This window comes from Doryrhamphus excisus, chromosome 6 (assembly GCF_030265055.1).
Source record: "Doryrhamphus excisus isolate RoL2022-K1 chromosome 6, RoL_Dexc_1.0, whole genome shotgun sequence".
Lineage (NCBI taxonomy): Eukaryota > Metazoa > Chordata > Actinopteri > Syngnathiformes > Syngnathidae > Doryrhamphus > Doryrhamphus excisus.
This window is the reverse complement of record NC_080471.1, coordinates 4,403,085-4,430,608: the sequence shown is the minus strand read 5'-3', so window position 1 is coordinate 4,430,608 and position 27,524 is coordinate 4,403,085. Positions and strand designations below refer to the sequence as shown.

Genomic DNA, 27,524 nt, shown 5'->3' with positions numbered 1-27,524 from the left:
GGCCAGTGCTTGTCTGACAAGAGAACAGAGCACCCCCGACCAGTATTATATTATTTGTTCCACATAGTGATGATTGAGCCGACAAACACATCAAGGACCTGTTAACAAGTATGTGAACACATCAACTGAAGCAATCACTACTCTGCATATCACTCATGTTCTGGCCCATAGATGTGATTGTGTGCTTTGATATTGGCTCGGCCACCACAGTGGATATCTTGTTCCATTTGTGCACCCGCTCGCTAATGCGCTGTACTATGCTTTCTTCATTACAGTCAGTGTCAAATGTGTCAAAGCACTAATACCACAGGTGGCGACCCATGCAGCCAATGGGGTATTCACAAGTCTTTTATCAAGGCAGCTAATAGGACTGGAAGTGGATGCAACTGTTATATCTGTGTGCTTTTTTATTGACAATTATCATCCAATCAAGTGCACAGATGGATCATATTACCAGGAGGTGGACTTTATTTGTTTTGATGGATAACATGAGACAAGCTTGCAAAGAGCATTATGGAACTTACTGTGTTCGACTTTGAAGATTCTATACAGTGCACACCCGACCTGATGGTGTGTCCATCTAAGCCCCCGTCATTTCAGAGGTGCAATAGGAGAAATGTGCGAGACACATCTCTTACCTGAACCAGCAGCCGACCTTGAATTGACTTTCTGTGATGAAGATTTATGTTTGATCCCTAAGCTTTTTGTCTGATGCCTTGTAGAATTCCATCCCAACCTATAAGAACACTGGAAGTCTCGACACCATATATCTCCTTCTCTGGTGCGCTCCTTTTTTTCCATCCCCATTTTTGTTCCATCACTTTCAAGGGGGGTATCTGTGTAGGTGGTTAGAAGTCATGTTGTGAGTTTAACTTTTTGTATGGCTAATGTGAATATGATTTGAAATTAGGGATGTCAAAGTTAACACCTTCACGGAAGTTTCCTTTTTTGACACACGATTAACTTGCGCTTCTCCTGTTTGACCCTCGGCCCCCACCGTAGTTTGATTGAATCACAGTAACTCTGTAGCCACAAGCTGGAACAAATATTGAAGAGAAATGGAGAAAGAAAATAATATTTAGATTTGTAAAGTTAGCTTGGCATATGGCTCTTGTAGCAAGACCAAAGTTATTTGTATCTACTGTGGCTGTGTTTGACTTATCACAGATCCAGAGATGGAGCAGTGCATCTATAGTTTCTATTGTTCTTTTCAATGGTATATTGGCATAAAAGTGTCCCAACTAGCCAGTGTTTTTTTTTTTTTTTACATTTTTACATCTCTGTACTGATTTTTGCATTGAACTGCGAGCTAAAATTAAAGTTACAGCTGCTATCGATGGGCTGGCGTTTTCAACACCTCAGTAAAGTATAAGGACATGATAGTAAGCAAAAGAGCAAAGACGCTGCAAAACAAAGATTAATATAATGTTGGTTGTTTGCTAAACTCTGGATGTAGGATATTTTATAACAAAGTTCAATCCACTTCTCCAGGTTGAGGGCTGGACACACAGCTAACAACCAATGCTGTGAACAAAACACTGTTGGGAAGAAGTAATGGTGGTGTGTGTCAATGTACGCTCGCTTAACATTCCTGTGCATGCCCAGAACTGGATTAAAACAGACAAGTATGACCAACTGACTTACGTTTATTCGGCAAGTGTATTTCTTTTTCTTTCTTTCTTTCTCTTTGAATGAGATTCATGATATGAGATAAGCCAATGAGAATACATACTTTGTATCACAAGCCGTGGTTTTTTGAGGTTGACTGAATAATGGGTACTTAGTTGGCGTCATACATTCAGCTGCATTCAGGTTGAGTTCCCATTATAAGCGAAATAGCGGTTGCTGTGGTTGTTTATTCCACTGAAATGTGCCTGACACTCTGAAAACTCACTGCCTGTGAGGTTTTGGCTTAGCCAATTTACCGCTAGTAGGTTGCGTGTTGCTTGCACCAAGAACAGACCAGGTCAGAGCTGGCGATCTTGTTACGAAATTGTCACTGCGCTGAACTAAAAATGTGGACACCTTCTCTGGTGCACCACCACACCCATCTTGGTGCAGCCCAGTCTACCAAATGTCCAAATTGGCTGTGCACTGTTTGGAAAAAAATGTGGGTGCAGCTTATACATTGGAATTCACAGCAATTCAAATGTATTCCTATTTATGACTAACATTATATTCCCCCAAATTCACTTATCACGGTCGGTTCTGGAACCAGTTAACTAGGACAAACAAGGCCTTACTGTACTCAGGTGTTGCCATGAAAATGCATCTCAGGGATGTACAACGATGCTCAGTGCTATCGTTGCCATGGCCCGGCAGGGTGTTACAGCATAGCAACACGTTTGGATGATTTTTTGGATTGCAGTCAGATAAAGTCTTCAGCACAAAGTATTGTTCCTGCAGGCAAGTTTAAATGTGATGTAGCGAAATAGATATTAGCTTCACTAATGTGAATGCAGGTTTGTTTTTTGTTTTTTTTGTTCGGCACTCATGAGTGGTGTGTGTGTGTGTGTGTGTCGGATGTTACACGAAGACTTCTGGTGCTCCGGGCTTGTTTGATCCATGGGTTATATGTTAGCAAGGTTATAATGCTACATTACAAAATATAATTCTATTTGCATGTTCTCCATCGCCTTCCTCCCACCAGTTTGTGTCAGCACAATCACATATTCAAAGTCCTTTTTCTGAGCTGAATTACCACTATTATTTGTTGTTGTTGTTTTGTTGTTTGTTTTTTTTTACTTTCTTTGTTTAAACTGATTAATATCATACAAAACATCAATGATGATTAAACCATACATCACAGAGACCACCACCATCGAACCCTAAACAGCATTGCTTTTAATAACATCAGTTTTTATTGAAATACTAATAATAATAACTTAATAATAATATAATAACAATGACAGTGATAGTATAATAATAATAATAATAATAATAATAATAATAATAATAATAATAATAATAATAATAATAATAATAATAATAATAATAATAATAATAATAATAATAATAATATTTGTATTATTATTATTAAGTCACTTTTATTTTTATATATATTTATTCCTGTATTTATTTGACAAACAGAGCAAATGTTGCTATGTTGTTGTTTTTTTAATTGCCTGTCATCTTTTGACACATGAATATACATAATTACATGTCCCAAATGTATTTTATATCAAGGCATTTTGTCAAGGAACTGACAGAACCGCATGCAGTTAAATCATCCTCAATTAAAGTAAGCATCAAAAAGATCACCAAATCAGATATTTATAACTGTTTACTGTGCGGAAGATGACTAATAGATATAAAAAATGCTTCATGATAAGTCAGACAACAGTTGTATATTACAGGTTTAATGTAACCCATTCAGAATGCATCCGCCACCCACTTTTGGGTCCCAACCCACTAGTTGATAACCACTTGCCTTTACACAACAATTTTGCTTTGCTGGTTGTTTCTAAACAAACATTACTTTAACAGAAGCAGGCAAGCAGTAACTCTCATGCATCCAATAATAACCCTAATTGCAATAGAAAATCAAGGTGTGACCTTATTGTGTCCCACCCGGCTTCGTGTGTCACAAAGAAATAATAACGCTTGTAAGGTTGAGCCATTTCAGTAAGAAGATAAGAATAGTTTAATGTGTACTTGCTGCAGAGTCATCTTGATACTGCTCTGCTTACACTTGTGACACTTCTCTATCATCAAAATCATCAAAACCATTTTAGGCACTGTACTTCCACCATAACATAGTAACATTCGAGGATAGTATTTTAGCATGTTGCATTATTATTATTCAATGCAACATGATTTGGTAATACCGCAAATACGCCAATCAATAACAATGTGCATAGTCTCGTATAGTTGCCATGGGCAGTCTAAAAAAGCAAATGAACACTTTGTGTCTGTAATTAGTGCCGGCTCGAAAAACATCAACATTAACAGCTGTGGCAACCTCCTATTTTTGTTAAATCGATTGTACAAGACAGCGGTAGCAGCGTTTAAAGTATCACATGGTCATCATCCAGCAGCTTTATTTACCCCTGCATGCGCTTTAAAATGTTGGCTGCAGTGCTGTGAAACTCATGCATTGTTACACTTGTTTACAATGAACTCATCATTGTATCGTATTGATGCTGACTCCTGACCACTATTACAACATCGGTTCTGTTGCTGTTTGTTTTAAAATTGGGGCTATGAACTGAGCTTTTACTCCCAACATTTTGTCGTTTATCTGGAATATACGTATCATCATTTTAGCGGTCAGTAAGAAAGTGTAGAGAACCAAAACTAAAAAGTGTAGCACCCAGGTGTGTACAGTGAGGGAACAGCATTGTGTTTGGGGTTATTTAGGAGACGTGTGTGTACAAATGTGTGTACATCAGATAGCTGGCAGGCAGCGGAGAATGAAGCATTTTTCCACAGAAGTGATTAAAATGATTGAGGATGGCGGTAAAAGTCATTCATCTCTGAGCAAGGTGACGAGGGACATTCTGTATGTCGGACTTGTTGTTGCCTCTGTGCATTAGCGTGTAAGCTCGAGTGTGTGCTTGTATGTGTGTGTTTATTACAAATGTAGTGTTGTTGGAAAGTGATTGGCACATGGAGATGTGGACCAATGTCCCCTCAACGGTATCACAACATACAGCCCGATATTGTCCCTGACCTTGAATTTGACCTTCATTGGATGGACATTTTAAATTGCGGCTGTAACAATAGTGGACCTCTCTTTAGATTTGGGACAAAATATTATTGATGAACATCAAATGTTGATGTTATGGCTCTGCCAAATATGTCAAAACATTCCACGGGGGTCAGCATATATAAAAATATAGTAATCGTAGTTTGCCTTTCTGGGGTGTGACTTTCCTCATGCTTCTGATTGGCCAATGTTTCAGGTTTATAGTGCCCCCTTTTGCTTTAGCTTTCACTTCATGCTCTTTCTCTTCATGGTTTTAATGAGGACATAGATTTATACATTTAAATGTCATTCAAATGCCATTGCTTGTTTCACCCAAAAGTGGGGAATAAATTGTTTTTAATGCCGCCTGTTGATGTAAATACAGAAAAATGCCATTTGACATTTGTTTGATGTGTTTTTTTTTAGTTCTGTTGACATATGATTTTGTTTATTTTAGTAATACTGTATGTGTATATACTAAATGTAAAAAGGCTTTTTTTTTTCGATAGATGAGTTTGAAAATAACAAGCTGTTTTATTTGTTAAGATTGCATTCCTACTGTCAATCAAGGCAAAATGAATTATACGCAAATGAGTATAGAACACACAGTATTGACCCAAATATATATATGTATATATATATATATATATATATATATATATATATATATATATATATATATATATATATATATCACGTCGGCACTTTTGTATGGCTGCCAATGCTAAGTGAATTCAGATTGAAGTGGTTGGTATGTACGGCATTGACCTAAATATAAGATGACCACACATATAAGACAACCTCTCTGTGGCACCACCTGTTTGTTTGCCTATATAAATCTGTAGACCCACACTATAAGACAACCTGTCCTTTTCTGTCTTTCTTTGAGGGACAGAAAAACAAACAAACAAACAAAATATATACATACATACAGAAAAACGAAAAAAATATATAATATATATATATATATATATATATATATATATATATATATATATATATATATATATATATATATATTTGTATGTGTATATATATATATATATATATGTGTGTGTGTGTGTGTGTGTATATTTTTATTTTTTTCTACAGAAAAACATATATGCATATATATATATTTTATGTTTTTTGGTATGTATATTTATTTATTTATTTATTTTTTTCCCTCAGATAAAGACAGAAAAGGACAGGTCGTCTTATAGTGTGGGTCTACAGATTTATATAGGCAAACAAACAGGTGGTGCCAGAGAGAGGTTGTCTTATATGTGTGGTCATCTTATATTTAGGTCAATGCATTACATACCAACCACTTCAATCTGAAGTCACTTAGCATTGGCAGCCATACAAAAGTGCCGACGTGAAGACTTTATGCCTCTCACCTCTTTCCCGCCTCCTCCACCCCCCCGGCTTCTCTCATCAACGCCTCTAATCTCTCCAATGCCATCCCGGCCTCCCCATTCATCCCCTACCTCTAGGATTGGTTTCAAACAGTGATCCCCCTCACTGACCAGACAGACGACTGAACAATTAACCTCCGCGGCTGACCCTCAAATATCTCCAACCTTCTCACTTCAGCATCTGTATTGCCCTCTAATAGATTTCCAACAGGAGGCGGATTGAGTTTCACCTGGCCGGCCCCTTAGGCTGTTTTACAGAAACACTGTTTGGCTTGTTGCTATTCTACCTTCACTAAATGGCAACACAATGGTGACGGGTGTACAGGATGTTGTGTAAAGCCAGTGCCAATGACTTAATAATAGCATTAGACACTGTGGCATTCTGGCAATTATTCTCCAGATTGCTTCTCCATTTCCCCCCCTGTTAAAACCCTCCATTGCAGTCATGCTGCTAATAGACACAAAAACACTCTGATGAAACCAATTTGACTGAAACTCTATTCTCCATTAGATTGATTAGTGTGTATGTTTATTTATTGTCACTTTAGCCTTCGGTGCAAGAGCAGATGCATCCGTGAAACCATTCCTTCATTTAAATCCATTGCGATCGCTTCCTGCCTACACGCTATTCTAATGTGTGCTTTGATTTGTATTGCTGCTTGAGCACACATGCAGTGTAAGGTAAGGTAATGACTCCAAAGACCGCCAGTCAGACTTATCCGGTAATAGATCTCCCGGGAGTTAACCTAATCCCCCCAACAATATCTTCTTATCATATTACAAGTGAACTATGTGCAGCACGGGGTTGACTATCCACAAATGAATACTAAGCCCTGTACTGAGCTTTAAGCTTATTAGGTTTGATGGGAAACAGAGCGGCTTCAAGTATTGTTCCCGATGCAAGGCTGATAATTCTACTCTGATATGAGTTTTGTTCACAAAAGCCATATAAAACAATGGCATGAAAATGAAGGCGTTCATTGCAATGAGGTATGTAGTTTTGTGAAATATGCTTTGTCATATCATTTATATGATGTTCATTTACTGATAAGTGTGTGTCGATTTCCACCGACCGCTTCTCTGGCCACCACTGGCATTTAAACACCAACGTGGGGCTGCACTGGACGCAAGGTGGATGAACTGATGAAAAAAAGAACAGTGATGGTCGAGAACCACCTTCCTGTTTCTGGAAAATGTGATACAGAACATGAAAACACTTTTTGATGGAGATTGGCGAGTCACTGCAAGCCCTGTTGTTTAGAACATCCATTTTCTGTACCCCTTATTCTCACCAGGGTTGCAGGCCTGCTGGAGCCTATCCCAGCTGTCTTTGTACGAGAGGCGGGGTACACCCTGGACTGGTGGCCAGCCAATCACAGGGCACATATAGACCATATAGACCATTCAGACTCACATTCATACCTATGGACAATTTGGAGTGGCCAATTAACCTAGCATGTTTTTGGAATGTGGGAGGAAACCGGAGTACCCGGAGAAAACCCACGCATGCATGGGGAGAACATGCAAACTCAGAGATGCCCAACCGGGGAATCGAACACCAATCTCTTAGCTGTATTCCCTGCACACTTACCTCTCGGTTTAGGAATATTTTTAATTGAGATGCTGCCGTTTTTATGAGAATTTGTCTTTAATGTTGAGTAAAAATGTGATTTTTACTTTTCTAGTTTTAAATTTTGTATATTATCTTGACGTGCTTTTAGGTAAGTTTTGCCTTTTTTATTAGTTTAAAAGATTCTTCACATTTAAATTAAGAATTTATTTTTTAGGTCTCTGAATGTTTTAGATTTTTTTAGACTTTTTTAGAGCAATTACATTATTTTTTTAAATATTTTTAGATGTTTTTTCATTTCTTAGATTTACTTTTTTTAAGGTGGGATGATGTGCTTATTTTTGGATTTTAGAAATCATAGTATTTACTTTTGTACTCTTACTTATCCACAACTCTATACTTGTGGTGCCATCCATTATGATCCGCATTATACCGTAATTTTTAATTTTTTTTAAGGCAATACTTTAAATTAATACTTAAATCTAATTAATACTCTAAATTATTATTTTTTGACATGGGAATGTCAAATTTTGTGGGGCTTTTCTTTAGATGTTTTTTTTGAATTTGTAACATAGTAAATTACACATTTCAAAATTCATTTTGTTTTGCTTAGATTTCTTTTTTATCAATGATTTTTTTGTAAATTGTTTGATCTTTTGTCTTGGTTTATAAAGAAAAAACTAACTGGATTTTTTTTAGATGAGTAGATAAAGTGTATATGTATATTTCCTCTGTATACATGTGGTGCTGTTGCCATACATTTTGATATGCATCACCTTCACACTGCTAGTTATTGGTGCACGATGGCATATCCACTAAATAAGCACATTTGCATCTTAATGGCCAATACAGATCATTTTCTTTTTCAGCATTTCCATCAAACCGCTCACCTGGCCCGACCTTTTTTGACGAAAGATGGCCTGCATTTTGTCCACTTAAGAACATGTTCCAATCCTGCACATTGCAACACATGACTTAAAAATAAAATGTGTGTTTATCTTACTCTGGAAGACAATAAACAGCCTAAATTACAGATTGATAACGACCAGTAATGTCCGAGTGTTTGCATCTGTGACTTATCACCGTATTACCAGCTGTATCAATCGTTGTGCTTGCTGCTCAGTTATAGAAAAGGAAATTGAAGCGGAAATGAGTGGCTGTGTTTTAGTGGGAATGTGGGAACGTCTTCAGTGGCGCTAACAAGCAAATAATGATTGAGGATGTTATATACATATGTCACTGCCAGTACTACTGTTCCTTCATAAGAGAAGACAGAGGTAGGCAAGCAGGTTTGTCTGTTGCCCCCCCAGTGTGGAAGGGGAAGGAGGCTGTAACAAGGCCGGGCTCCACAGGGGGGAGTTGTGTTTAGTGGTGCCATTGATTTTATGAAAGGTTGCACAGTAGGGCGGAGGATTGGGTGGCAAGGTACGCCTGTCAGCTTTAACTTGTTTGAAGCACATCGCATCGTCAAACTAATTAGAAGAGAAAACATGTGTTTGTTTCTTCATGTCTATACATAAAACTGAAGTTTGATTTAGTGACGGCTCTTTTAGCTGTCAGTTGATTGCAGATATTTGCGTTTTTAGCACAGTTAAGTATACACCACAGAGATACGAGTGAAAGGAATGAAGCCCGTGAGATATGTAGATGGATTGACAGTTTTGGATGAGTCATGTGACAGATGGTTACAGTTATAACAAATGATATGTGTCACCAACATGGAACACTGGTCAATAATGGGAGGGAGAAACGCTGAAATATGATACAGTCCATGGAAGGAACACAGAAAGAAAAAGTCAGCGCTTGAGAGAGAGAGCACTGGCCTGCCAGGGAATTTATTCTGAGCACTTTTTTATGTGCTTTACCAGACCTACTTTTTTCACTACTTTATTTGGATCTTCACCAAACCTGTTGCTCTTGCTCGCCACATGCGGAACCCCCCAAGAAGGTTTTACAAAATCTTTTTTTTTTTTTTTTACATAATTCTGCCAAACAAATGTCACGATAAACAATGCCTCGTAGAAATTGTGCATGTGCTATATCAGGGGTCGGGAACCTTTTGGCTAAGAGCGCCATGAACACTGACTTTTTATACTGAATGCAAGTAGCCAACAAACTACTACTCATTGTAGTTTTTTTTTACTTTACAACAATTTTACTCAATAAAAATCAACATCGGTTGATATTGGATTCAGAAATTGAGAGTTGGTCAAACCGGCATATTGGTTAGTGGCAAAAAAGTCAATATCGGACATCCCTAGATATACCTCACCTATAACTATATGTGCCGTCAAAGATGGCTCAGTTCATACTGGATGGAATTCAGGGTCGGCTTAGCAATAATGATCACCTCAGTGAAACAATACTAAAGAAACGGCAGGAGGTTTTCTCCAGTGTCTTCACACTGATGGACAAGTGTGAATGGAAACATACTCACTTTCCCCACGTATCGTTTGTACATGATTATCAATGTGGGTACTCAGGGGCCGTGGCCTCCCCCCATCTCGCTGAGCTGTTTCTCTTTTCCAAACTTAAAAACCAAGAGAAGGACTGGACAATTTATTCTGTCGCCTGAAATATTTATTCCTATTGAGAGCTTGAACACGCAAGGCCTGCTCATTACACCACCCAGGCTGATGTGGGAACATTTCAATAATGACTACATGTGATCAGGTGAGGGATGAGGAAGGGATGAGGAAGGGATGAGGGGTTTGGCCACACAGTATCTTGCAGTGATGGCAAAGAGGGAATGTGATGATTACCATAGAACCAGATTTGGAATTTACTGCTACATTGGAATGGGTCTGAGTGCTCACCAATAGAGTGCAATAATGTACACAAATCAATGTTATCAAGTAGAATGAAAACATGTGACTAAAACATATTGGCTGATGGTGAGCAAGAAAATGAATTAAAGTAAGTAAAAGCAAGTAAATTGTGCTGATGGGTGGGTCTTGGCATTTTCTAGCATTACACAGTACAAATAGGTAATAAGATTGTGTTGATAACAGACTGGATTAATATAAATATCAGCCGATTCATTCACTGTTTGGCACGGTTTGGGAAAAAAAACACATTTATTTAATTCAAAGTTTAAAAATCTTTCAGTGTGTTGATTATCGCATGTTACAGCAGCCAAAGGGTTAGCATGCAGGCCTCACAGGAGACCCGTGTTCAATTCCACCCTTGGGCATCTCTATGTGGAGTTTGCATGTTCTCCCTGTGGATGTGTGGGTTTCTTCCCACATTCCAAAAACAAGCTAGGTTAACTGGCGACTCCTAATTGTCCATAGGTATGAATGTGAGTGTGAATGGTTGTTTGTCTATATGTGCCCTGTGATTGGCTGGCGACAAGTCCTGGGTGTACCCGAAAACAGCTGGGATAGGCTCCAGCAGTAGAAAATGAATGAATGAATGAACAATGTGGACATTGTATACATTGTAATACATGCTGGAAGTATTTGAGTAGTTTATACAGTTAATAAGGCGTTGTCAGAATGCGGTTTTAATTTCATGTTTTGTTTTTAATCAAGAGAATCATAACAATAACCTTTCAATCATGGAGATTGTGAACTATATACCCACACTTACTGTACATGCACGCATATTCAGTATATGATGTCTAACCTTTCACGCTTGTTGTCATCCTTTCATGTGTGCCCTCCACTGTGTCATCTCCACATACTGGGGACATAGCGTGACAATGCCAATACGCCGTGTTTACAACGCTTATACTTGTCAAATCTCTAAAAAGGTCAAGTCTCTCGCCGTCCGCCGACACTGATTAAATCGGTAAACATCAATCCCGAATCCGTCCACGTCGCAGTGCGCTTCAACCCCAAGCACGAAACCCTTGAAGTGACAGGCACATTGACGGGCCGCCCGGACATCCCACGTGTCATTTAATAGGTACACCGACTAATCTTGTAAACAGCGGCACGCGACTCAAAAGGGTAGAGCCATTGCTGTGTCCGGGTGACTTTATTCAGGGGAGATGAACATGAAAGGATCAGAACACATTACATTAACATCAGCGTTTCTCCCACTGAGAAGAAAATCGACATCATCTGACCTTAAAATAACACCATTAAGAAATCACCGGATAGTACAATGACTTGTAATGAAGCCGGCGTTATCACTGCTGTTGCCATGGCAACCACACTTTACACACAATGCTATTTATTTACCAGTGCTACTGTCAATCAACAAATTCACCTAAAAAGTGATGCATTTCCATCCATGCATTTTCAATGCTGCCTGTCCTTAGTAGGGTCGCAGGGGTGTGCTGGAGCCTATCACAGCAGTCTTCGAGCGAGAGGCGGGGTACACCCTGGACTGGTCGCCAGCCAATCACAGGGCACATATAGACAAACAACCATTCATGCTCACATTCATACCATATGTGCCCTGTGATTGGCTGGCCACAAGTCCAGGGTGTACAACATCTCTCACCCGAAGACAGCTGGGATAGGCTCCAGCATGCCTGCGACCCGAGTGAGGATAAGCAGTAGAAAATGGATGGGTATTCTCAGGACATTGAATGGATCGCAACTGAACTGTTCAAGTTGTTTTTTATGATTTATGATTTTTTGATTTTTAGAATGGATGTTGCAATAGAGTAAATATTAAACATACTACTTGTACTACTACTAGTACTACTACCACTGCTAGAACTGCTATTGTCATTAGTCTTATTATATGATAAAATTACAATAATCAATCAGTGGCAGCACAGCGGAGGAGTGGTTAGTGCGCAGGCCTCACAGCTAGGAGACCCGAGTTCAATTCCACCCTCGGCCATCTCTGTGTGGAGTTTGCATGTTCTCCCCGTGCATGCGTGGGTTTTCTCTGGGTACTCCGGTTTCCTCCCACATTCCAAAAACATGCTAGGTTAATTGGCCACTCCAAATTGTCCATAGGTACAGTGAAGAAAATAAGTATTTGAACACCCTGCTATTTTGCTATTTCTCCCACTTAGAAATCATGGAGGGGTCTGAAATTTTCATCGTAGGTGCATGTCCACTGTGAGAGAGATAAACTAAAAAGAAAAATCCAGAAATCACAATGCATGATTTTTTAACAATTTATTTGTGTGATACAGCTGCAAATAAGTATTTGAACACCTGAGAAAATGAATGTTAATATTTGGTACAGTAGCCTTTGTTTGCTATTACAGAGGTCAAACGTTTCCTGTAGTTTTTCACCAGGTTTGCACACACTGCAGGAGGGATCTTGGCCCACTCCTCCACACAGATCTTCTCTAGATCAGTCAGGTTTCTGGGCTGTCGCTGAGAAACACGGAGTTTGAGCTCCCTCCAAAGATTTTCGATTGGGTTCAGGTCTGGAGACTGGCTGGGCCATGCTAGAACCTTGATATGCTTCTTACGGAGCCACTCCTTGGTTTTCCTGGCTGTGTGCTTCGGGTCGTTGTCGTGTTGGAAGACCCAGCCACGACCCATCTTCAATGCTCTGACAGAGGGAAGGAGGTTGTTCCCCAAAATCTCACAATACACGGCCCCAGTCATCCTCTCTTTAATGCAGTGCACTCGTCCTGTCCCATGTGCAGAAAAACACCCCCAAAGCATGATGCTACCACCCCCATGCTTCACAGTAGGGATGGTGTTCTTCGGATTGTACTCTTCATTCTTCTTCCTCCAAACACGCTTATTGGAATTATGACCAAAAAGTTCTATTTTGGTCTCATCTGACCATAAAACTTTCTCCCATGACTCCTCTGTATCATCCAAATGGTCATATGCAAACTTAAGACGGGCCTTGACATGTGCTGGTTTAAGCAGGGGAACCTTTCGTGCCATGCATGATTTCACATCATGACGTCTTAGTGTATTACCTACAGTAACCTTGGAAACGGTGGTCCCAGCTCTTTTCAGGTCATTGACCAAGTCCTGTCGTGTAGTTCTGGGCTGATTCCTCACCTTTCTTAGAATCATTGAGACCCCACGAGGTGATATCTTGCATGGGGCTCCACTCCGATTGAGATTGACCGTCATGTTTAGCTTCTTCCATTTTCTAATGATAGCTCCAACAGTGGACCTTTTTTCACCAAGCTGCTTGGTAATTGCTCCGTAGCCCTTTCCAGCCTTGTGGAGGTGTACAATTTTGTCTCTGGTGTCTTTGGACAGCTCTTTGGTCTTCGCCATGTTACAAGTTAAAGTCTTACTGATTGTATGGGGTGGACAGGTGTCTTTATGCAGCTAACGACCTCAAACAGGTGCATCTGATTCAGGATGATACATGGAGTGCAGGTGGACTTCTAATGGGCAGACTAACAGGTCTTTCAGGGTCAGAATTCTAGATGATACACAGGTGTTCAAATACTTATTTGCAGCTGTATCACACAAATAAATTGTTAAAAAATCATGCATTGTGATTTCTGGATTTTTCTTTTTAGTTTATCTCTCTCACAGTGGACATGCACCTACGATGAAAATTTCAGACCCCTCCATGATTTCTAAGTGGGAGAAATAGCAAAATAGCAGGGTGTTCAAATACTTATTTTCTTCACTGTATGAATGTGAGTGTGAATGGTTGTTTGTCTATATGTGCCCTGTGATTGGCTGAGAGACAGCTGGGATAGCCAGCAGCATACCCCTGCGGCCCTTGTGAGGAGAAGCGGTAGAAAATGAATGAATGAATTGATGATTCTGATGAGAATTTTGCATTGTACTAAAAAAATAGCTGTTGATAAAGTATATCCACTATGAGTATTTCAATGAGTGTCCTACAGCTGCCTTTAAAGTCTTCTCAGCAATACATCGTGATCCTGTTTCCTAAAGAATCAATGACAGGTCGTGTTTTCTCCTGACAGAGTGGTGATAAAAGAAAGATGGGAAAGGCAAACTAAAGTGAGATGGACAGAGAGAATATAAAAAGTAGAGTATATTGATCATGTGATCATAGACATAAGACCAGCGGCCCAGCAGTGCAGCGCTATTCAATAGTCCTATCATTACCACAGCATAAACTCATTGGACGCTGTATTTTTCCTGTGTTCGTGCTTATGTGTGTGTTCATCAGTGCATGCAGATGGAGTGCAAAAAAAAAGAAAAAAAAAGGAGATGATGTGTTTCGATTCCCGAAGTTAATGAATCCCATTATAGGACCACTTGCAGGACATTTCTTGTTCCGAATACTTTCAGCTTAATGAAGTGTCCTAAGAGTAAACGCACAAGTTGAGGACGATATGCTTTAAAACACAACATTATCAATACAAACAGTCGCCTGTGAAATAAGCAAGTGGGCGTGGGCACTTAACAAACTTCTATTAAATGTAAAAGTGCAGCCTCAGGAAAAAAAGTGGACGTTCTTATTATCAACGCCGCTCACTGAATGATGGACGGGAAATGCACTCCACTCTCATAATTGGCAGAAAGAGAGAAACACGTCATGGGGACAATTCAAACAATAAGTGATGATGGCTAAGTAATTAGACTTAATGTGCAAAGGGGATAACCTCCTCCTTTATTAGATTATGCTCACATGGCGCCTGGCTGACAAAGATGGAGCACAACAGGCGGAGACAAAGGAGGGGAGGGATATCGGCGAGCCGTCTCCATTGGCAACGTGCAGGCACAGGGGCTATTTTTAGCTAATTAATTTAAGGCTCTAAATAATTAACTGATAATTATCTGGCGATCAGGTGAGACCCCGGTGGCGTCACAGAGCGTGGACAGCGGATGCTGTGACGAGGTTTCATGATGACGACGTGGACATAAAAGTGAGACACACTTGCAGGAAGAGGTGGATTTGCCAGTGATGGCTGTCTAATGACAGCAAACTGGCACTTACAACGGAAAAGATGTATGTGGCAGCTGTCTTCATACTTACACACACACACACACACACACACACACGCTGAAACTAATACATATGTAAATATAGATATTATACTTGGAGATTCTTCAGCGAGCATCTTGAAGGAAAGCTCAATGATGACACACTACTCAAATGTTGAACCTCACTGATGAAGAGCAATGAGTCATTTACTGTAAATCCGCCAATTCACTCCACTATTCAATTAACCGCCGAGTCTCCTATGTGCGTGGCAAATATATAACACAACACAGCAGCAACAGAACCAATGTTGTTATAAGCTGCAGAGTCAGCATTAATGCTGCTGGAGTCTTAATTGTAAACAATAGTACGATGTAGATGGGTAGTAACATTTTAAAGAGGTACAGTAGATACGTACATAGACTACATGGATCGCCAGTAAAAATAACAGTGAAAAATAACATAGTCACGGCAGCAGCTAAATTATTATTATTAATTATGATATAATGTTTAACATCTTAACATGTTTAATCCATGTGTATGTGGGGTTCACTCCTGCTTTGTCTGTGAGACCCACCATCACTCTTTAATTATTATATTGTATTATATAATATCTTAGGCTGCACGGTGTATGAGTGGTTAGCACGCAGGCCACACAGCTAGGATTCAATTCCACCTTCGGCCATCTCTGTGTGGAGTTTGCATGTTCTCCCCGTGCATGCGTGGGTTTTCTCCGGGTACTCCGGTTTCCTCCCACATTCCAAAAACATGCTAGGTTAATTGGCCACTCCAAATTGTCCATAGGTATGAATGTGAGTGTGAATGGTTGTTTGTCTATATGTGCCCTGTGATTGGCTGGCCACCAGTCCAGGGTGTACCCCGCCTCTCGCCCGAAGACAGCTGGGATAGGCTCCAGCACCCCCGCGACCCTTGTGAGGATAAGCAGTAGAAAATGAATGAATGAATATAATATCTTATATTGTATTATTAAACATTGTGCAAACTAGTGGAGCTAAAATTTGTGCAAGTGCAAAGGTGGTATTGGCTTTTTTTAAATTTTCAGTTCATTTGGAACTGTTAATACATACAATACAGTACAGTCATTTATCCTTCTGTTAATAAAATACAGTCAAAAAGGGCACATTTCAGACATAGTTGCAAATGGTGATTAACCACGCTTAATCTAAAAACAGCAATGATTAATCTCATTTAGAATGGAAACATTTGACAGCCTTAATAAAGGAACATGACATGTTTACACGTACACAATTCAACATGCCTGAAAAGGATTAAGAATTTAAGTTTATTTAATAACAATAATAGTAATAGAAAGTTAAGTTTTTGGTTTTGACTCGAAACATTTCCTGTTCAGCGAAAGTTTTATGATGCAGGTAGTTTGACGACAGAGCAGAGTATTTATATTTTTATGAGTTTCTAATAATTTCACCAATTACGAACATTAACGGTCACACTCAATAATAGCGATTTTGCTCTGTCCCCTTGAAACATGCATTGTTCTGCACATTCCTGTCCTCGCTCGTCTCTTCTCTTTCACTTCAGCACCAGGTCACATCCTAAATTCCGGGATGTGGCTGTTTGCCTAATTCCCAGTGACAGGTCCAGTGTCGGCGCTGTGGTCCTGTACGCTGGACGCTGTCAGCCTCTTTCCCGCCTGCCCTACAGACCTTGCTCTCCTCATATGACTACACACACTCGCACATGACACAATACATCTGCGTCAATGTGAGGCTAACAACACAATATTAATGAAACAGCTCCTTTTGTCTTTATTTGGAATTTCCCCTCCACCAGTCAGCGGGCAGCCGGGGTATAATTTGGCCCACAGGGGCTGTTTGGCAGTCGGCGAGAGGCTAAAGGGAGCAGCCGTGCTCTAAGCAGGCTTAGTGTAGGCCGATGGATGGATGGAGGGCCCGGTGAGCACACAGGAAAAGCATTAAATAAACATTAATGGAACTAGGTTGAAGGAGATTTATTTAGGAGGCTTCTGGCCTCTCACTGGAAGGTTGTTTTTTTTTTTTTTATGCAGCACTTTTAATAACTCTCTAATTCACATAGGTAAAGCATGCAGGTCATGTGTTTCCTCCAAGGTGGTCATTGGCAAAGGAACACTTCATATGTACATTATCTTTGAGAGAAGGTCTTGGATGTATTTTTTATATTAAAAATTAACTGAATGAATTACTATATACATTATAATATGTATTGTATTTATTTTAAAATGCATTCAATTTATTTTATGTATTGTTTTAATAATTTAATTAGTTAATTATTATATACAAAAATAAGAACACTTCTGCACTCTACTCCCTGCGCTGTGCAGACACTGTTGTTGACGACATTCGGCTTTCAGATGCCGATGTCGTCAACACTGCTTTTATTTTGCATTCACGTGAAAGTGAATTAATATGTTCCAAAGTCAGACTGATGATGTCATAATTGTACAGGCAATGCCATACGGAATTTTTAATAACTCCAACTTTCCTACAAATGTAACAGTAAATTAACTATTCTATTGCACTATTGCAATTGTTTGTTTGTTTGGTAGTTTGTCATTTTTGTTGTAATCATTTCACTCCGTGTTGTTAGACGCTTACTTTTCTGGCAGTAAGTCAGGTTCTATGGTTATCAGCACACTTGCTCTTTGCCATCAGGTATAGTTTTGTGGTGGCATCCCACAAAAAGCCATTATGGTGTTTTAACTTTTGAAGCACATTTTGTTTTTAATAATTATGTTGTGTGTGTCATTTTGCAGACTTTCCGACTGAGGCATCGTCTTTGAAAGCATTTTATTTATAATGCAAGCCCTGTAGGAATGTTCTGTATCTTGAGTGCATTGGTGAGGTTCACTGCACAGGAAGTGAGGTGCCGGGAAGTGGCTCTCCTTCTCTGAAGCAAATGGTAGAAGACAGCAGAGACTGATAAACAAGGTCAGAGCCACCTAAACCTGCATCATGCATGTTGCACTGACACTCTTATTTATCAGAGCTTGACTCAAGACAGACTTTTAAGTTCATAACAGAAAAGAACAAACAAATAAAGTAAAAGTATGTTTGTTACATATGACATATTGTATAGGAAGCTAAAATAAACACGGAAGCTCAGTAATAGAGAGTGTTGCTGCAAGATAGTGACTGTCAGGCCTCATCACTATGACATGTCTTTGGTGTGGAAATACAAGGAACCCAGGCAGTCTCAGTCCAGTCCCCCTCCCCATGGGACGTATACCGCTGTGTGGGCGTGTGAGAGAAAGCACGTGTGTGCCTATGTCTGAGAAAAAAGAGAAAAATCGAAAAAATAAACATAAAGACCCAGAGGCCAAAAGTAACCGGTTTCCTCCCACATACCAAAAACATGTTAGGTTAATTGGCGACTCCAAATTGTCCGTAGAAATGTGAGTGTTGGGTATGAAATGTCTTTACATTCCAACATATGTATTTATGCACATAGATTCCATTCCCATGAGTGTGCATTTTCCCAGCTTCAGCCTTTCGCCTCCCTCAGTGTTGATCCTTGGAACATCAGGATCAAAGTTCAGCATTACTGTAATGTACCTCTTTTGGAAGGGAGTCAAGAACTGATACCCATTCACATGAAATATCCCTTTTTTATGTGTAATGTCATCGGTCTCCATTTCCTGTTTACACAAAAGCTAAGCAGTTGAAAGCTTTGCATTTGTTCTCTTTTGACAAATGAACAAATCCCACCGAGGTGCACACCGAACAATGAATTGCGTGTACCTTTATACCCTTAGTATACAAAAGAATGTACTGTCTGTGTCCTCCTCAGTCTTGGAGTATCCAAGTGCAGTCTCAGCGAGGTCATGTGGCCGCTGCGATAATGCTTAAACTCATGTTAGCCGTCAATACCCATTCAGCAGGAGAAAAGTGCAGTAAATTACACAGTGCAGGAGTGAGCCGCGAGGTTCAAAACAACCTGACCCCCGTGTTGTTGGAAGAAACAATACAGAAACAATGACTGCAATCAGCTCCTGCAGCAGCCATCTGTGTCACGCCACCGACTGCAAAACACCTTTTCACTGGTGCATGCTTTTAGCTCACCGTGCGATTGACTCCCAAGTGTGATGGAGGGTATTATAATGGCACGTTTGCTTGTTTATTTTCTTTGTAAACACCATGTTGACCTTGAATCGGGTGCTTCTCTCACTCCTCAGCTATTGTCTGTTTTAAACATGTCAAGTCCTTATTGACCGTTTTTCTTAACTGGGAGTGTCTCACGGCTTCTGCAAGCATGCACGAGAGCAGTACGAGAAGCTGTCCATCATGCACAAAAACATGCAGAAGCTCTACGAGAACACGGGCAGCTACTTTGCCTTCGACCCACAAGCTGTCAGCGTGGAGGACTTCTTCGGGGAGCTGTCCAACTTCCGCATCCTGTTTATGGTGAGTAACAAATACAAGGGAAGTACATTTATTGTCTTGACTGTCACTGACTGGATATTGATAAGAAAACCGTTCTAAATATGGTCAGGGCTTAGTTTATGTCCGACATGCTTAATGTTGTTGCATTGTATACACTTGCACTATACACTCAGAGTGGGAAGAGGCAGAATTCATGTAATCCTACATCTTCATGTCTCGGAAAATATGACCGTTCTCTTGAGAATTTACCAGCAAATCTAACAAAATTGATGTTCAAAATATAACATTTTCCACCTGTCTGATCTCTGTGTGCATGTACAGACATTCCCAGTCATGCTCCCCCACCCAAACAACACTCCAAAAATAAAAATCAACATGTTGCCATGAAAACACTATTTCCTCATTAAAGATGCAATGTTAGGACGGCAGCAAGGAGTATTTTACAAAGGTGAGTACATCCACAACATTTCAGCAAGCATTGTTGTTATATCTTCTCAAGGGACAATGCTATAGAAATGAAACGTTAATGTACTTTAGAGTAGTCGGTGTACAGCTTGTATAGAAGCATAGCTTTACTATTCACTAAAAATGAGGAGAACATGCATTCAAACATGTACCATGAAGCAGAACACGATCCTTTCTTACAATTCACATTTCCGTCTTTGATGACTCTAAATGATATACAATGACAAGCGGCGACCCAAGTTACAAACATTTTCCAGCTGATATTTATTGAAAAGATTTGAGGCAGTGCAATAAAACACATTTTTTGGAACAATCCACCAACTCGTAATTTAACAAAAAGTGCCTGTAAAGGTTTTCTATCCTATTCCCGCCAATGTTTGTTTAGGCAGCTTCTCAGTAAAGACTATAGTTGAGTTCTATTATGGAGATTTTACTTTGAAGCACTGTTAACTAAACAAAGAGAAATAAAGCATGCTAATTGTAACTTACATGATATACAAAGCTAAGCTTTGAAAATAAACCATTAGCAATTTCAAACACCTCCGAATATAAAAAAATAGACAATGCAGATTAAAAAAAACAATAGGCAAATAATTCCCAAGGTTTTGGGGCACTTTCAAGACCCACAGAATATTGAGTTTTTGGACTATATAAACATCAAAACTATGTAAAGAAACTTTGGTCTCTCTCCATTCATGAGAAAAAAAATGTTTGTTTCTAGCCTTTTTGGGTCTTTATAAATCGGCAGTAGAACACAGGCTGGTTTCAGTGAAATAATTTTGACCAAAATCCATAAACAATAAACTTTGCCTGCACGGCTGAGTGGTTAGCGCGCTGGCCACACAGCTTGGACACCCGAGTTCGATTCGTTTGCATGTTCTCCCCGTGCATGCGTGGGACTCCAGTTTCCTCCCACATAAAAAAAAACAAAAAAACATGCATGCTAGGTTAATTGGCGACTCCAAATTGTCCATAGGTATGAATGTGAGTGTGAATGGTTGTTTGCCTATATGTGCCCTGTGATTGGCTGGCCACCAGTCCAAGGTGTACCCCGCCTCTCGCCTGAAGACAGCTGGGATAGGCTCCAGCACCCCTGTGACCCTAGTGAGGATAAGCGGTCGAAAATGAATGAATGCAGAGAAGAACATTCAAGCAGAACGGTGACTGATGTCCATATGGTTTGTTTCAGTGACACCTCCAACATCTGAACAGTTGTTTACTTCTATAAAACAACAAAAATATTTAAATTAAAAAATAACTACATTCATTCAACATAACACAAAATAATCATCTATTTTGCAGATGTTTGCATGTGTTTGAACTATTCATGTATGTGACATATGTGTGGCTTATATAGTTTATATAGTGGCATGAGTTCTTCAGTTGTACCTCTATGAGTGCAAAAGTCAATCTGAAGCTGTTTTTGTGTTACATTGTTAAACACTGCTACCCCCCATCCACCCAAACATAATGGAAAAAGCCGGCTTTGTAGCCTTTACATTAAGCTTGCGACCGAGCAAAAACATCTTAGAAGAATACACTTGATGGAGGTAAATATGAGGTCTTAAAGAAAAGGTCAGACATGTGCTTAAAAGTATAAAAGCAAAAAAGATCCGTCCCTAGCGATAACCTCCCGCAGCTGCCAAAGTGATTTGTGGCTGTAAATTTCCCACAGGCCGTGTTTATGACAAGTTGCGTGGCCCTAATTCCCCTCCTGTGGAAAGAAGCGAAATGAGGTGAACGTGGTTGCAAGTCCCATTGCTCACGCCGCTCGTGGAGTTAGTAAGTCAAAGTCGCACCTTGTTAGCATGTCTCTCGACGTCACCAGTCGACACATGAGCGTGCTTCTTGGATGCCGGTTCCTACTTGAAGGACGGTCCCATATAAGTAGCATGGGCCGTTCCATGGGCCAATTCATGAAACGATTCCTTAACACACACACACACCCACAACAACACACACTACATCCCCTTCCTGTCTGTGCATTCTCGGAGGGAGGAGTGTGTATTCCAACTGCTCTACCGCACCAGTGATCTCACCCACAGTGTCATCGCTATATCTCATTTGAATTTTACAAACGAGAGCGTCTGGTCTTTAAGCAGAAAATGTGTTTATTAGCCATCTGTTACTTATGTCGTCAGCCAGGATCTCTCTGTGTGTGTGTGTGTGTGTGTGTGAAGGAGATCATGTAGAAATGCTTCTGCATCGGCATATAGATATTGAAATATTGTAGGGTGATGCAATCTGGCAGGAATGCCTTTAATTGTGTCAAAATATCATCTTCAGCATGATCAGTGTCATCATGATAATTTGCCATATTGTGAGGGAATTAGCCAGCTTTAGAATGACTGAGTGGAATATGGAATGGATACAGCATAACGCAGGACTCATCATTCTAATATCTCGCTGATGGACTAACTCGCAACTTTGCAAACCCGCTCAGGCTTCTTTTGGACTTATTAGAAAGTCACTCAATTAGCAGGGAATACTGTTAGCTCATCCCAGCCCATCTGCTGTGCTTTGATAACTCATTAATGGAGGGGAAAACATAATAAAATGCTCCTAGTCAAGATTACACATGCTGGCAGACCTTGTCGTGGAATTATATGCTCACTACCAACTATGTGGAAACAGAAAGCGAAAGTCAGGTGCGTGACCGCGGTGTACTCTGTAGTTATTTGCTAACTAACACAATTATGCAACAAGTGTGCTGTTCTTTTGATCGCGGTTGTAAAATAATCCACAATGGGGCCAAAGACGGTTGCAAGCATCAGCATTTTGAGGAAGATGGTCAAAAGCACTAATGAAGTATTTGTGTTAAACATTTTTGTCTTTCTGGAACACATCAATTGTATGCAAATTATTTCGTATAGTAAAAATGTATTTGCTTGGAGTACGTTTCTGTTAGAATCAGACTTTTTAGTTGCGATTTAGGATACAAACCAAGGTTCCATTGTGTTTGTTTGTGTAAGTTAACTTTTCCACCAGTTTCACACCCAAGCATGAACATTAAAAAAGTTTAGAATTTTTTTTTTTGAAATTTAGGGAAAATAAGATTAATTTTGATTTTCCACAACAATTTAATTTCTCCTCTCTTTATATCTCAGTTATTTCCTCTTATCTCTCAGACAAACAACCATTCACACTCACATTCATACCTATGGACAATTTGGAGTCGCCAATTAACCTAGCATGTTTTTGGAATGTGGGAGGAAACCGGAGTACCCGGAGAAAACCCACACATGCCCAGGAGAACATGCACAGAGATGGTCAAGGGTGGAATCGAGCTCGGGTCTCCTAGCTGTGTTGCCTGTGTACCACCTACTTGGTCGCCAGCAGCCCAGTACCGTATAAGAAGTCCAAAAGAGCTGCAACTATTGAAATACAAATGCACTTAAGAGTAATTGCTTGACTATTGGTCCAACTATGGCATGAAAGAAGTTGAGCTTTTTGTCAGTCATGCAGGTGCTTTGTCTCGGCGGGTGTAGGCGGGGCATACACACAGTACATAAAGAGTGTAGCCTTGTGAGGAATAATGCAAGGAAAGTGAGTGTATTGCAATATATTGTCATATGTTTTTTCTATTTTTTCATTGTACTTTGTGGAGTTTGTATGTTCTCCCTGTGTGTGCATTCTGAGTACTCCACTTTTCTCACATATTCCAAAAATGTTAAATGTTAGGTACATTTGTGACCTTAAGGGGTATGGCAAAAGTGGCTCCACACACCCAGGCTTTGTGCTCAAGATGCAACTCGACAGAACCTGACGTCTACCATCAGATTCGCTCCTACGATTGTGGTTCTCAACTTACGTTGTCAGGTCGGGTTTTGGGCCTTTGTGCGTCCACATGAAAGGGGGCATTTGACGTCATATTATTTTTCGTCTGCTCAAAAGTGAAGTGATCCCAACCAGTGTGTTTGACAAAAAAACAAGAACGTAATTATTATGCAGTGTTATGAGGAGTTCCCAAAAGATTAGACTACTTAAAGCAACACTATCGCCGCCAATAGTGCGTGGAAAGACCGCTGACAGAATAATGCTGAGCATGTAATGAGCAAGATAACACAGATTTATTATCCTAACTATACCCTATTAGCCTTTTTATTTATGTACACTCAACATTGCACGACTTTGGCATTTTAGCACCCATGGATTTAAAAAATAAATTGGAGCAAAAACATATTTGTGTACATTTTTGAAGTGCAGTACGTCTTCTGGTTGTTGCTCCCTGTGACCTCTAGGTGACAGTGTTGATGTGAGTAGACAAACTATGAGGTTTCCGTCCGCTAATGTTGGCCTAATTATTTCATATTGCATTTTATTCCTGGTGCTCGTACTCACATGAACATAGCCTATTCCTTTGTCTAAAACTCGATCTCACTCACAGGTCGATAATATCATCAGGGAATGCTCTTTTTTTTCTTGATGTTCCCCGGGGAACCTCGTAGGTTCTCAATAAATGGAGATGCCATCTCCGAATTAGTTAAACAGTGGCACTATCATAGCTGATTTTAAGCTGATCCTGGACGTAACCACGTCCCTGCCAGGTTATGACTTGAGCCTAAGCTACCGTGGGGATACAGCAGCAGTATACCCCCTAAAAGTCCATAGGTATGAATGTGAGTGTGAATGGTTGTTTGTCTATATGTGCCCTGTGATTGGCTGGCGACCCTGCCTCTCATCCAAAACATCAGTGAGGGTAGGCTCTAGCATACCCCCATAACTCCAATGAGGACAAGCGGCATAAAAAATGGATGGCTAAATTTGACTTTTGTCGAAAGTAATATTAAAATCTTGTCTCATCTTGTGACCCGAGTGCCCCCCCCCCCAAAAATAATAGCAATAATAACACTGGTTATTGCCATAGCCTCAATTGTGAACCACATCACTTCCTGTCCGCCATCGATTCTGCTATCATACAAGGTAAACTGGTCTTATTTTCTATATTTCATGTACATATAAAGTAGATGGCCCTAATAATGTTAAATATAGTTATTTTGAAGATTGTAAACCAGCCATGACTATGAAAATACTCCATTCATAAAGAAGAAAATTCATCCGGTCCGTGCTCTACTGAGTAGCATTTTTGTCTTGTTAGGTTTAAACAGTAATGCCCCCCCCCCCCCCCACCCTCTTTTTTTCTCCGATGAGCTGAGGATTTTACCACAGTACTGCTTGTTGAGAAATAAAAAAACTGTAAGACCAGATTTGCTGCGCTTACAAGTTAATATAATTTCCCTTGCTGTCGCCAAGGCAAAGAAGCCTAAAAATACTCTATCAAACAAATATAGTGATGAAAGGATTGTTTTGGTATGAATGCGATAACTTACAGGCAGCCCCCACCAGTCACAGCGTAACCCTGTGTCCCTGTCTTCTTCTTCTTCTTAGCAGGCAAGTTTAAATCAGTGATAAAATATTCATACGCAGCTATTTGCTGGAGAGAATAATTTATTTTCTTGGGTGGATGCCTCTTTTAGAGATGCGCAACACGGGGAAGCCTTGAGGGAGCGGAGTGTGTGCTGTTACACTTTGATGGTGGGTGGGGGGGATGAAAAGTTGGTTTGAGATGGGGATCAGAGTAAAGGGAGGAGAATGATTCCGACAAGACGACCTTGCCGTTCTCCCTAATGAAGAAGGAAGACTGGGAGGATGTCTTGCAGACACCCAGGTATGGTGCCAATCCATAGGCTAGGAGATCAAATGCGTATTTAACCGTCTTGTCAACTCCGTGAATTATTACATTTTCAATTCTTTTTTTTTATTTGGTAATGTCTTGTTGTCTGCACTCGCCACATTCTCATAAAACCATCATCACAAAAGATAATATTCACGTTCCTACCCTCACCTCTGGTCATGAACTTTGGGGAGTGACCAAATGGACCAGATCGAGAGTAAAAGAGGTAGAAATGTGTTTCCTAAGGTTTGCTGGTCCCTCCGTTAGAGATAGTGAAAGAAACTATGTCATCCGGGACAAACTTGGAGAAAAGCCGCTGTTCCTCCACTTTGAGAGAACCCAAATGAAGAGGCAAGGGCATCTGATCAGAATGCCTCCCGAACACCTCTTTGGTGAGGTGTTCAGGGCACATCCGAAGCCAGGAGACCCCGAGGAAGACCTATGATACGTTTGAGGGGTTTGAGGCTGCCCTGCAACTCTGACGCCTGATAAAGCGGAAGAAGATGAGAAGATGAATGGATGCTCCAAAAAGAAAAAAAATGTTGGAGCTTATCCTCCAACAAGTGCAAAACTTGTGATACTGAAGTATCGAATGGTGGCAAACAACCGAGGAATTTTAATATGACCAAGCTCATTTTATTCATTACTTAATTGCAATGAAATGAACATGGATTAGAGATTATCTTATCCTTTAACATCCTTTAACATCCCTTAACATCCTTTAACATCCTTTAACATCCTTTAACATCCTTTAACATCCTTTAACATAGCAACCTCTTTGTGCATTTGAAGCAGAATTGCAAAAAACAGCATTCGGATGGAGGCAAACAAACATACCTCAAACAAGCAAGCTTCCCGAAACATATGCTAAGTGTATGCAAAGATCTGGGTTCGAGTGTTGGAAAGAGTACCTATTCCCTTAATTCCATCCACTTTAGGTTAATTGGCCACCCTAAATCGTCCACTCTAAATTATCCATAGGTATCAATGTGAATGTGAATGGTTGTCTGTCTATATGTGGGTAACCAGTCCAGGGTGTACCGAGTGACGCATAGAAAATGTATGGATGGACTTATGAATATCAGAAAAGTGTCACCATATACGTAGGTATCTCTGCTAATATCTCACACATAAAATCCGTATATACCATCATGGAGAGGACAAGTGATAAAGATTACAGTATTGCAGTGGTAATTAGGGTGGGGTCCCATATGATGAGAGTGCAGTCTTTATGTTGCATAATCATGTTTACAATCAAAATTACTTGTTTGTTTGAGATCAAACTGCTGCTGGCATTACTGTTGTTTTTGTAATCTGCATACATTATAAATCAACATTTCTGTCTTTTTTTTTTTTGCATGTCACGTTATGCAAAAGGATGATTTCTAAATGAGGTCACAAAGCAGGTTGAGATGTTCTGTCAACGCTGTCCATCATGGACACTAAATATAAAGGTTTGCTGTTTTATTGCTGAAATGTACACAGCACGTGTTAAATGATAAACACTGTAGATACCATTGTTGTTATAGCATAAAAT

At 39.9% G+C, this 27,524-nt stretch overlaps 1 protein-coding gene across 6 annotated transcripts in view; it reads left to right on the top strand.

The window, feature by feature from the left end:
- The window catches only part of diaph2 (diaphanous-related formin 2), a 391,673-nt gene that overhangs the window by 280,900 nt on the left and 83,249 nt on the right, over positions 1-27,524 (top strand). For all 6 annotated transcript variants that reach the window (XM_058076542.1, XM_058076541.1, XM_058076539.1 and 3 more), the window contains one exon: positions 19,705-19,869. In XM_058076542.1, coding sequence (XP_057932525.1) covers positions 19,705-19,869 — 165 coding nt within the window. The remainder of the gene's footprint in view (positions 1-19,704; positions 19,870-27,524) is intronic.